This window comes from Pinus tabuliformis, chromosome 4_1 (genome assembly GCF_031772625.1).
Source record: "Pinus tabuliformis cultivar Carrire ecotype Pingquan chromosome 4_1, CPIR1, whole genome shotgun sequence".
NCBI classification, from domain to species: domain Eukaryota; kingdom Viridiplantae; phylum Streptophyta; class Pinopsida; order Pinales; family Pinaceae; genus Pinus; species Pinus tabuliformis.
In genome coordinates, this window is record NC_142303.1 from 571,365,808 (window position 1) to 571,379,116 (window position 13,309).

General features: G+C 34.2%; 1 protein-coding gene across 1 annotated transcript; it reads right to left on the reverse strand.

The window, feature by feature from the left end:
• Nucleotides 1-206: 206 nt before the first annotated feature.
• Nucleotides 207-1,116, reverse strand: LOC149177188 (heavy metal-associated isoprenylated plant protein 39-like). Its single transcript, XM_089423330.1, has 3 exons — nucleotides 863-1,116; nucleotides 683-758; nucleotides 207-577 (listed from the first exon to the last, which is right to left on the reverse strand). Exons 1-3 carry the CDS (start codon nucleotides 866-868, stop codon nucleotides 429-431), a joined length of 231 nt encoding a protein of 76 aa, XP_089279456.1. The 5' UTR covers nucleotides 869-1,116; the 3' UTR covers nucleotides 207-428.
• Nucleotides 1,117-13,309: the final 12,193 nt, after the last annotated feature.

Consider the following 13,309-nt stretch of genomic DNA (forward strand, 5'->3'; position numbering starts at 1 on the left):
AGCTACGCTTCGCTGCAAGGCATACAATATAATTTATTTGGTGGGCCTTTTGACTGTGCGTGGCCTGATTTTATACATCCAGCGAAGCTGTATAATGCAAATTTGATTAGGTGGTGGGATTTTAACAGTGCCTAATTTACATATTAATATGTCAGGAATTAGTCTAAGAAATTTGAAGGGAACAATCTCAGAGGAGAGCACTGAAATGCCAAATTCCGATTTCATTTTCACAAAATGAAAATATATGTATACAGCTTTTTAATGGAAAACTCGGTGGCGCTTAGAAATATCTAAAGCCAACCGAAAAAAAATATCCAAAACGCACCTTTAAAACGCTACTCTCATAATAAAATGAGAGGTCCCTACGAGACTCCGGCTCTGAGAATTATGTAAAACATAGGATTGGGCTTGAAGCTGTTAACAAATTATCAGCTCTTTTTTTCTTCTTTGGCAGGACCCACGCTTACTAACTCTGCTCTGAACCCTATTTTCCTCAGCTTTGTTGCGAGCCACACAGGATCTGCTTCTCCAACCACAGTTATCTTTCCCTCTTTCATGTCCACAGAAATGGAGACCACTGAAACAGAACATGGGCAACATTAGTAAGCGTAAATCATAAACCTAAATATATTGTAAATGGTAATAAAATATTGTGGCGGAAGCAGGTAATGCAGATTCGTACCTCCGGTTTCTGCAACGGCCTTCATGGCTCTTCTCTTGCTTCTCTCGTCTTCCATAGCCGATTTCAACACTGTTTTCTGCATATCCAAATTATGGTTAACCATGAATTTGATATAAAATATTTCAAATCATTAACCCAAACACGAATCTGCAAGAGTGTGATTAACTGATATAAATATACCTTCATTTCGATAGCCGATTGGAGAATACCGACCTGCCTCTAGTATAATCGTACCAGATAAAATTAAACTATCGCACCTTCAATGATCTTTTTCTGCGTTCCGAAAGTCTTTCGATGAGGACACAGTGGCTTCAATGAGCGAAATAAATAAGTGGCCCAACATTACTGGTGGTGCAAGTTCCTGGAAATTGTAGTGCAACTTCGAAGTCAGTGTTCCAGAAGGGTTGGGGAAGCAGCTGCAAGTTCGAAGTCAGTGTTCCAGAAGGATTGGGGAAGCAGCTGCAAGTTCCTGGAAAATGTAGTGCAAGTTGGAAGTCAGTGTTCTAGAAGGATCGGGGTAGCAGCTGCAGCGTTTAAGTTGTCGATTGTGGTGGGCATCGAGGACCCACGTGTCTGACTCAACTTTAAGGATTCTTGAGCTTTGCAGAATTGAGTCAGACTGTAGTATTTGGACAGATTGAGAGCACAATAGAGGATCGACATTATCTTTTGATAGTGGATCCAAAATTATTTTGGATCCTCACGTTACTCCGCAATCATTATGGTGAACTATATTGGAATTTATATTTTTATTTAAATTAAATTATTTTAATAAATGTAGAATGAAAATTATCAACTTATATATATATAAAAAACCGCATTGTCGGAGATTATTAAGAAAAGATTAATTGAAACTGTGAAAAAATCAAATATTTATCAATTATTTTTAAATTAAAACACATTTGTCCTTTTCCAAAAAAGGTAAACCTTCGTATATTAACCTAACAATGTTACCACACATCCTTTGCGTCTTTTTGTAGCCAAGGGTTTTTTAAGAATTGGGACGTCATTCTAAGAACGCAATTGGTACAACGCACAAATTCGAATGAGGTGATTGAAAAAAAAAAAATATTGTCGATTTTAAAAATATTCAAGTGTTTAAAAAATAATGTTAAAGAATTAAATTTACATTAGTTTTTTAATTTTTCTAAATATTAAATTTACTTTATAAATATGATTAAAATAATATATTATTATAATTTTAATTAAGGAATAGAATATATGGTAATGGGGTGTATTGTTAAGGTATTATGTGATCTGAAGGTTACAGTTGGTGTGATCATTGAGTGATTTTTACTGGGTAAATTTTGTGAACAAAAATCAAGTCATGTTAAGGGCTAGCCTGGCCATGTTAAGGGCTAGTATGACCTCAATATGATTAGTGAATAATTTTGACAACTTAAATAACTTTGAATATCAATTCTCAAACCAAAAATTAAATATATAATCATCTCAAAAATCACCCAATTTAATAAACCATAATATAAATTTAATAAAAAAATTCACATAATTGAAAAAAATACTTTACATAGAACTCGTTTTGTCGTGGAATCTAGGTAATTAGTAAAAATCCGTTTTAATCTCACAAGCGAGGTCCTTCATTCGACATCTCGTCCTCGAGGGGCATTTGGAATCCGAACCCTCCCTGTACCACCATCAAGGGTAGGGTCTTTTCAAGTGTCGCCCATCCTTGCCTTTCTTGGGACTCCTCTAACATCCAAAATTACCTTAGACTCGCACTATTAAATTTTTATTAACATTTCACTCGGAATGGAGGTTTACTTTTCGTAAAGCAACAGTTCGTTGGATTTTATTTCCATAAATTTTGAATCCATTCGAGGGTTTTCCGACCATATGAGTTATGGCTTTGCAAGTGATAGAATCGTTTGCTTATGTTTATCTATTTGGGTAGTGTAGAGTGCGAGAAATGAAATGTGTTTTGTTGGAGGAGAGTGAAAGTATTTAGAACTAATAAGATGTTAATATTGGGATGTTTTTTTGGTTTGTTTTGTTTATTTCGTTAGAAAATAGTAAAATAGGAGAGTTTAATGGTTTTATATATGGTGATGTGGATATATGTATAAATAGTTTGAGTAAAATTTTGAGTTGCATGAGCTTTAATATTATAGAATTTATTTATTTGCATTATAAAAATGTTGATTGCACTAAGTAAAGTTTAAAATTTTCATTCTAATAGTTTAGGTGCAAATTGAAAGGGTATATAAAAATCATTCACTTTTCTAGCCTTCATACATAAAATCTTTCAAGGATTTGTAGGTTTTTATTAAATTCTATTAATAAAAACAATGGATTTTTTAGATAATTATTTTTCCAAAGAGCCAATCATTAAAAGAAGTTTATTTCTTCAAAGACCCTACTTCTTTTTCACATAATGTATGCCTTGTTCTATAGTGGTCTTTCAACAACCAATATAAAAAGCCAATGGAAAGATAAGCTTAGAAGTGACCTAGGAATTAATCAAAAATGAATATTTTATTGATCTAAAAGATTATATGCACTTGCAATTAGAGAGAGTTTGGTCCTCCTCAATTCATTTCTCCTCATAGTCAATTGGTAAATTGGTATTTGCATAAATCCATAAATATACACGTTTTGTCTATGTAGAGAGAGAGAGAGAGAGATTTCTATTTTTTCCAATTGTAATCAATTCAATATTTGATTTCATTTGGTTATGTAACATCCCAATTTTAATCCCCATGATTTCTAATGTGATTGAGCATATCTTAAATAGGATGGTGGGCAAGTTTTGTTTGGACTAAAGAGCCTCTATTGATGAATATGGATGAGTGTTGAGCTATGTTAATTTTACATTCAAATTATTAGTACAATTATGTCATTAGCGACGATATTAAAGGAATGGTAACATTTGGGGGCTATGATTTCACAAGAGAAGGGCTAAAGGGTGTCCAAGGGGAATATTTGCATCCCTAAGTTAATTTATCATTATACCATCTAATATTCATTTGACTTATCAAATTCCAATCATTAAATAAAAGCAATATGTTGGTAGGTAAGGTCATCTCGTGAATTTATGAAAGCAAGGGCCAAGTACAAACACTGCTTTGGAAATGTGAGAGTCAATGCATGATTGAAAGTAAAGAAAATTCAAGTAGGAGAGAGAGGAGTTTTTAGAAGTATATTTTTGGACTTCTTGGAAGGGGCCTAAACTTCTTAATATGAAAAATAGGTTGAATAAGCTATATTTGTGCTAAGAACTAGGATGGAATTCTTGGGAGTGATTTTTTGTTAATAAATCACACAAGAGCCCGTGGGTAGGATGTTTTGAGCAATACTAATTGTAGGTATTGTGACCATTGTAAATTACATTTGAGATTCCTGTAGTCCCAGATTTGTTTATTTTTCTTAGGGTTATATTACTCTTTGCTTTGATAATTGCATTTCAACGTTTGGATATTAAATTCGCCCCATAAGTCCCGAGGATGTCATTCAATGGTTAGATGGGAAGGCTTAGCCCCCACAGGTCAAGTGGTCCAATCCTATGCAAGACTATGTATGCCTGAGAGTTGCTCTAAGCACAATTTCTTTTATTAAAAAGAAATATTAAATTCACCCCATAAGATCATGTCATTATTCATATTTACAACATTATTTAGCAACATATGCAATTGTATAGAAAGAACAACATCATCATCAATTCAATAGAACATAAAGGAACAATAGAAGAAAAACATTCACACAAAGAGACACCTAGGATTGGTCGGATACCAGGGAAAAACTCGCTATGGGGAAAACCCTTTCAAATTCTTCTTCTTATTAGATTGTCATTGAATGATTATGCAAAGAGAGAGTACAATTTCATATCTTTCATCATAAACCTATCCAACAAAATTGACTACACAATATCCATGAGATTAATCCAACAATGCCAATAATCAAATACCTTGATTTAGGAACCTGTAATCAATTGTCACTGTCTGTAGTCAACTACCGAACTCTGCAGTCGAAATTTCTCCATAAAATCCCTGCGATTACAGTTGAAATTTCTCCATAAAATACTTGTGATTGCAATAAAAAATTATCCTTAACATGCTTGCGGTTGAGACCCAAAACCCTAAAAACATAGATGTGAGCTTCAAACCCTACAATTTCGGACCTGTGCTAACCAATCTCTGCGAACTTTCCAAATACTTGTGCGAGCCAAACCAAAGAATAGAATCGAAGAATGCTCCATGATGATGTCCAAATGAGGTTGAGGTCACTTGTATTTATAGCCTTTAAAAGGTGTCCAATTTTCTTTAGGGTTAACATGTTCAAATATGCACATGTGGGCTTTAATTCAAAAATACACTTTCCCTTGTCCAAATTGAGCGCTTCAATAGTCAAAATTGGTCTTCTCAAAAAGAGGAATCTCATCCCATGGTGGGAATTTGTCACCGAGCTGCCAAGTTAACATTTCCTATCAGCTATGGAGAAATTCCAATTGCATCATGTAATCATCGCAAGAATCCTATCATCAAATCATATCCAACCTCAAGTACCTCTTCATTAAACGTCATCACTACTTGTCTCTGCTCATCTCTACTTGTCTCTTGCTTGTCCCTGCTCATGTGTTGAACAATCTCGAATCTAAAAGAAGAATAATTGATATCAGAGGGGAGCCTAAGCTACCACCCTTTATTCATTGGGAAGCCACTATTATCACTTAAAATCATTGCTAGGATGGAGCCCAATTGTACCACCCGGAAACATCAACGAGGATCCAAATCTATGACCTAAATCAACATCGAAGAGCCTAGCTCAATAAAGAAAAACATCAAGAATCATATCTCAACCTGAAACCACATCGGGGAGCACAATCTCAACCCGAAATGATAATGAGGAAGGTCCTACAAGACACTCTCACCCGATTTCAAGCAATGCATGAGATACCACTTACCAAACAAGGATCAAAACCATCCCATGATGCAATAAATTGGTGAGATACCACTTGCGATACGATGTAAGGATCACAACCATCTTATGGATCATTGATCTTCCTAACAACAACCCTCAAAAGTCACGTGGTAGAATACCTACATCATAATCTGAGCTTAGGTGAGATACTCGACATACCAAAGGTAAGGATCACACTCACCCAAGCCTCCTCAACCTGTTGGTCAAACGGGGAGGGATAATCCCAACAAGCCCAACGTGTGGGTATGATGCCAATTAGGGTATACTCTACATAGACCAAGATAGGGGAAGATACCTGACTTATCAAAATAGACAAGGATCACACACACCTTGTGGGTGACAAATATGGGAGCAACATCTATGACCCTATTGGCCAGAGATCCCTCAACCCCAGGAGCCCTTCATCTCAATTCGTCACCCTATGAGCTCAGATAGGGGGGAGGCGATGGATCAATGTTCTTGATTATTCTTGCTCTCTATAGATTAGAAACATATCTTCGTCCCCATATCTAGTACCTACTTAATCATCATGTCATAATAACAGAAGTATGCAGGACATCAAATCAAATATATATATATATATATCACAAAAAATGATACTTTATTCATATTCCTTCTCACGTAGGTGGCAACCACAAGCCTAAGATTATCTTGTACATCAATGTTGTCTCAATATATGAAGAGATCTCAGTCCCAGCTATATACGTAATTCTCTACCAATAAGATCACACTCAATATTATCACAATGTATCCCTATCATATCCAAAACCCACTCAAATGGCTTTCCAAAGAGCTTCTTGAACTTGCCTCATAGGTAGCTATGCCAACAACATCACATTCAACCTTGATCGTGCTTAAAGCTACAAACTTCTTAAGAATATCATGGCAACTCTTATACTAAGGAAGCACCCAGATGTGCTCATCTACACAATAAAAATCCCAAACAACATCAGAATATTGATTTATCGCTAATTATTTATCATTTTGTTTGTTAATTTAAGCTATTATTTTTTTGTAATTTATTGATTTATATATGTCTATTTTTTTGTAGGAAAATGGCATCAAAGAAGATGTCTGTGAATCTCTCTAGACCAGTGACTACTAAAATTAAAGGTGGATCCTCAAAAAGCATTGTTGAATGAACCAAACCTGAGTTGATAGCTACAAATATTTCAAGTGCTTCAAATGATAAGAAGACGATTTCATACTAGAAGTAATCAAAAGAAGTGAGACTTCCAGAAAATGCATGGTATGTGAAAGAAAGAGAAGGCAAAGATGTGCAGATATATCTATATGTTGATATCGCTAACGATAGTGGAATTTATGAGGTGTTGGGAAATGTCATAGACATGTGTTTGGTATCGAACACTGAAGTAGTTTATATACTTACAAAACCACCCAAGTCACATGACATGATTAAATATCATTTATTATATTCATTGTATGACACGAGAGAGGTATTTACAAATTTGTGTAAACAAATCGTAAATGAGATTGCCCAAGATATCATATTGTTATTTTTTTGTGTGTTTTGTGTTATTGTAACTGTCTCATTATATTTTTATAACTTAGTTTTTATTGACATATGATATTTTGTTTGACAGAATTTTGTTGAAAGTCTTTCAATTGTGTTGGTAGGCATTCATTTCATAGAGCAAGATGTTATCAATGTGTTGACAAGGCGAATTTTCGCTATGCCAACAAGGGAAACTAACCCGATTGCAAACCCCAATGAGATCTACTTTCATTTGGAATGGCTATTTCCAACGGGTTTTAAAGGATCTCGTAAATTGTTATATCTGTTGAAAGATTGTTTCATGGAGGAAGACTTCAATTAAATCAACAAAAGAAATAGCTAACCTATATGTATCAAATCCTATCTACGCTAATTCTAACTACTTATGCTAGTCCTAACTATTCTAATCTATCCTGTAGGAGCATAACAAAAGGAAGTTAAACATCATATATATAAATTCCAAGTCCTAATGAATCAATTACTGGTTCATAGATGAATAAAGTTGTATTAAATCTTAATTGCAATCTAATTGCTTATACAGGAATACACATTCCTTTCCATACAAATAGAACTTGCAACTGATTTTTAACAAGGTCTCGAATACGCAATTGCTCATGAATTAACCATGGTAACAAATCATATTTGAATAACCAAGAGCAGTCACGAATTGTTTGTTATCAATATGCACAAAACAAATCACATATATATTTATGCCAGCAACAACATCTTGATTTTAAACACATGAAAGTAGAGGAAAATGAATCTGAAAAAGGCTCTTTCTCAACCAAACAGTCTTATTTATTCACAATAAATCAAAAGTTGTTCTGCCTAAAAAAAAGTCTCATAGTTGATGAGACAATCCAACATGATATGTATGACGTCAATTGAAAATTTTGAGAGAAACAGGGATAGGGTATTCCAATTTACCCCATGAAAAACAAAATGCAGGGGCCTATATAGGAACAAGCAAAGGGAAAATGATGATGCTCTGTAGAAAATTCGCTGGAATCCATAGCTAGGAGTTAAAGATAATAGAGCTGCAATGATCAGTTTTGGAGAAATAGAAAATTGATATAAAGTAGTGTTTGGTGCTAGAATCTATGTGATTTATGGTGGTCGTCTCCTCATGCCTATTGATCCCAAAATGGGAACTAAATTTGTTCTAATTAATTATTGTTCTTGAAATATCTCAAGGGAACATGAGAGATACAATTTTGTTAGCTTTTGACATACTCTTCTGGAGTGTTGTCTTTGATATGTTGTCTTTTGTTGAATTTTTAATAATTCAGATTTGAGAAAATTGTAATTTTTGTGCTTAATGATTTGGGCTCGCAATAACTAAATGGCATCTAAATGGCATTTGGGAAAAAGGTGTTTTCTGCTATCAAATTTATTGTTCTTTTCTTTACACTGCCTCATATCATTTAATTATCCACTGTTATATGTATTTACTTGTATTTCCAAAGAAAATGTTGGCACCAAATGTATCTCAATTTACCTGAAATTTTGTTCGTTTATGCCACACTAACGCAAAAAGATGTCATTTCAAGATAGTTTTACATTTATGTCTTTTGAGCAGGAATGGTTAAAGGATGCACATCACCCATCACAATAACTAATATATTGAAGATGCAATTTTAAAATATTTATTTGTAATACTTTTTCTTTCTAGTAGAAAGTTTAAAACATATAAATCATTTATCATAATAATTATTTTGTATTAATTTGATTATACGTAATAATTTAAGTTATAAGTTATTTGACATGATAATATGGAACATGGAGTGGGTATGCGATCTGCTACCAAGGGAATCTTGAAACCGACAGACAGGTAGATGTATGTTGCTTTGTCGATGTTGACTAGGCTAGAGACCTTGATCAATGGAGGTCAACCAACGGGTATGTTTTCAAACTGTTTGGTGAAGCTATAAGTTGGATGAGTAAGAGACAAGTGGTTACAGCCTTGTCAACTATAAAATCTGAATATATGGTGGCCACTCATTCAAGCAAGGAAGTGGTAGGGCAGAAGCTTTCATGTTCAAAGATTAACTGTCATTTGACATGATAATATGGAACATGGAGTGGGCCTGGAGTACCTAAAATTGCTTCTACTTTCCTAAGAGCTTGTCTTCCTCAGATATAAGGAAACAAGTTAGATGCAAGAGCATCTAACTTAGGGTAACATGTTTACTAAGGGAGTTGGATTCCTAAGTTAGGATTTAATTATTTAATGTATTTTCCTATAGTTTTAGGAGAGAATGAGAATTATTGTAAATAGAAGAAGGTTCAAGAGTATTTTGGAAGAGTTGAAAGATTTGAGGGTTAGTTAGTTCTCATCTAGAGATAAGGGATTAGGTGAGAGTTTTTATGGATCATGAGAGATATTGTGGGAGTTTGTTTGGGATGTAGAGCCTACTTTGGGTTCAAATCCACTTGTATAAATCTAAGTGAGCCCATGACACATGTAAAAGAAGGAGAGTTAGGAAAGAAAGGCTAATTATTAGGCCAATAATTCTCTTGTAAATATCTTATTTCTTTAATGAATTATTTTTGAATATTTCTTTAATGAATTATTTTTGAATATTTGTATGCATTCGTTATGTGTGTGGATTTTAGTTTTATGTGGGTTTTTATTTGCAGTAGTTTGCGCCATCATTTTGGTATCAAAGCTAGGTTGAGATTGATTTCTTATCAACTGTATGATGGATTGTCTTGTGCTTTTGGAGTCATTGTTGAGTGAATTTTTCGCTTGTTGCTACAAAGAGGGTAGTGTTGTTGGAGCAAGGTTCTGTGTGTAAAGATCACTGCAAGCGATCGTTGTTTTGTTTGTTGCAGATATGGCATCTCAAAATTGAGACCATGCATTGCTAGTGAGAGAAAAGTGTGAAGATCAAACGATTTGTTGTATTATTTGTTATTTGTGCAATCTAAAATGACGCAGAATCACTATCAGAAAAGTGGAGGAGCTATCATCTCTTTATTATTGGAGAATTTGATCTACTCAGAGGTTGTAGTCGTTGCCTTTGGAGTTAGACACATGGTTATTGACGCCTGGTGTGAGACATCAACGCAGAGAAGCAACGCAAAGGGTGTGGGATGAAGTTTTAAGGGTGAGGTTTCCAGTGTGCTTAATTGGAGATGGGCCTTCTCAATTGGAACCATAGCTTATTGTCCCAATTGGGATGAAAAACTATGATGGAGACAACGACGGGTTAGAAATATTACAGTGTCTTTTCCAACAATGAGTTGAGCAGGCATAGCACACCCACTTATTACTTCACACCATAGTTATCAAATTTGAATTTAAATTCTGATTCGAATTTGATATGATACGATAAAAATTCGTACGAGAAATTTTCAATTCGGTATAGGTAAAAAGAATACCATAGTATACATCTTAAATATGTATATATTTCTTTTCCTATAATCACAATGTTTTTTACTCATTTTCTTTTTATTCATTTTAAAATTTAAATATTTTGTAATAATTTTTGTCAAAATAGACAATTTTAAAACTGAAATTCACTAAGCAAAATCATAACAACACTTATCTACTAATCTCTCTCAAAACTACATCCCTCCCTAGACTTTTGTAATTAATATACATTTAAAAAATAAATATTCAAAATTGAAAACTAAATCTCTCCTTAGTTTCAAATGTTATATAAAATCTTTTTTAATTAGTACATATTTAAAAACTAAATATTCAAAACTTATTTTTATTCCCACCGAGCCAAGTTTTCCAATGATGGTCTAAAATCCAAAACCCTAGTAGAAAAAAATATTCCTTGCCACATGATAGGCTTCTTTGTGCTCAGATTGGCGGGAGGATGATACTAAGATGTAAAAACTAGCAACTCAAAAAATATTGTAGGATAAAGAATAAATAAGTTAATTACAATATAATTTTTTTGAGTTGAATTGCAAGCTGCAACCATCGAAATTTAACAAAACATTACTTAAATCATGATCAGGCTATTTACCTGCTCGCAAATAGTAAAATATCATCTTCCTTCTTATCTCTTGCGAATATATGTAGGACTCTACATTTTAAGGACGTCGCTTTGAAATCTTGAGCATTTTTGTAGGGCAGAAACCTCTTCTTTGACTGATGCGAGGGGTTCTCACTTATTTTCGGCTAGGGCTTTGCGTTTTGGAGTTTCATCTTGATACATAAAATTCCAAGGGAGACACAGGCTTATTATCATTGTTTTGCTTGGCCGCAGGAGTTTTAAGGTTGATTTCTATTGCAAACCTTTATGCACTATAACCTTTCGTGTTTTTGTAGAGATTTAAATTTGAAATTTGAAGGGTTTTCTCATTTGGATTTTTGGCGTATTGGTGACTGTAGCATTGTGCGTATTGGTGACTGTAGTATTCAAACATTGAGCACAGTGGATAGAGCAGCAGAGAAGACAAGACAGTGGACAATGCGACAGTTGTCAAGAAGTCTGATCAACATACTTTGAAGGGTTAAGCATCAAACAGAGTAAACAACAACAATGAGTGACCAGTGCTGCTCAAAGGCGCAAACCAGAAAAGGAAGAGGATGCATGCTAAGTGTTTGATGCATCAATTGTATAACAACTGAAGTTACAATCCTGTTTGTGCAGTATTTTTACAGGACTTCTGATGGACTTATACATGGACGTTAACCAATTCCTTGAAATCTTGTCAGAGTCTCCAGCTTCGCCTGAAGTAACAGTGGTTGAAGGTCAAGGGGTACAGCTTGAAACTAGGGTCCATGAAAAAACCATGGAGTCGAATTTTTCATTTTGGACAACCCAAGTAAAACAAATTTTGCAAGAACCTCCTTTGATAAGATTATCATTCCTATTTGGGCATGTAACATGTGAAAAATTGCTTTGCAACATTTAGGGTTTGGACTCACCACATGGAGGGAATCTGTCTCATGGATTCATGACAGCAAAAAAATGAGTATTTGCTACATCAATTTACTTTGAATCAATGCCATACCATCTAGATGAGTCCACGGGTGAGCTCAAATTGCCAGTCTAATAATAATTAGGAGGGAAACAGTTCCATGATTGAAAAATATTGAACCAGTATTTTGGGGAAGTGTTCAAACTGTTAATGGTTTTGTTTGTTTTCTTGGGTTATAGGATTCATTGACTATGAGATTCTTGAGAATACTGCCCCATTTTTTAGGCCCAAACTTATCATTGCTGGTGCTAGTGCATATCCCCGAGACATTGATTACCCTCGCATGAGGCAGGTATTAAAGCTAGGTATTTCTACAGATCTTATAATGGCAGTCCTTTCAAAAATTTCTCTTTCCAGTAACATTTATTCTAGAAGATTTTATTAATATGTTCTTTTAGTATGTAATGTTGGATTTTTTATGATTTTTAGTACTAAAAAGTTTTTGGTTTGGGAATATTGTCGATACAGTTGGGGCATACTTAATGATGGACACAACTATACCTGAACAACTTGTTACAACAAAAAAATGGGAGAATTCTATCTCCAATACTCATATTTGTTCATCTCCATCTAAACATAGGTAGGATGAGTAAAAAACATTTCATAAAATCCATGCTCTAACATAGCTACTTGGCAACTATTTTACAAACTAATTATATAACAAGATACATAGATAGATCATTCCTAATTTTTCAATAGGCCTCAAAGGAAGTACCAAAACTCAACAAGCAAGGATTGTAATCCCAATGCTTTGTTCCATTTAAATTCTTGTTCTCACATTTCTTTCCCAGATTTCCTCCCTCTCACCACTGGCATGGAGCTTAATGTTTGTTTAGCTACACTTGCATAAGTGAGAGTTCTAATGTCTACCTTTGTTACCCCTAGGCTGAGGGAACATCTTCCCTCACTATCTCTAATCATTATTCCTCCCATGGATTATTAATTTGTTGTTTCACCATTTTTCCCTTGTATTTCTTCTCAATTTTTCCATTTTCACCTTTTTTATTTTTTTTCACTTATCTTCTTCACGTCAATTTTCTAAGGACTTATTGTGGCTCATTTCCCACTCCTCACTCATATATTTATATTCCAATACATGAGAAATATATTTATATTCCATATGAGTAATATACATATTTCAATCCTCGAGGGATTACTTAGAAAACAAGGCTCATAGTCGTTACAAGAAATACTCATTATGAGTCCAACACATTGTCACATGTAGGATTTCT

Bases quoted from the DNA above. Each gene is read 5' to 3' on its own strand.
- LOC149177188 (XM_089423330.1), bottom strand. The intron at 578-682 runs GTACGAATCTGC...GTTCTGTTTCAG, and splicing joins GGCCGTTGCAGAAACCGGAG to TGGTCTCCATTTCTGTGGAC.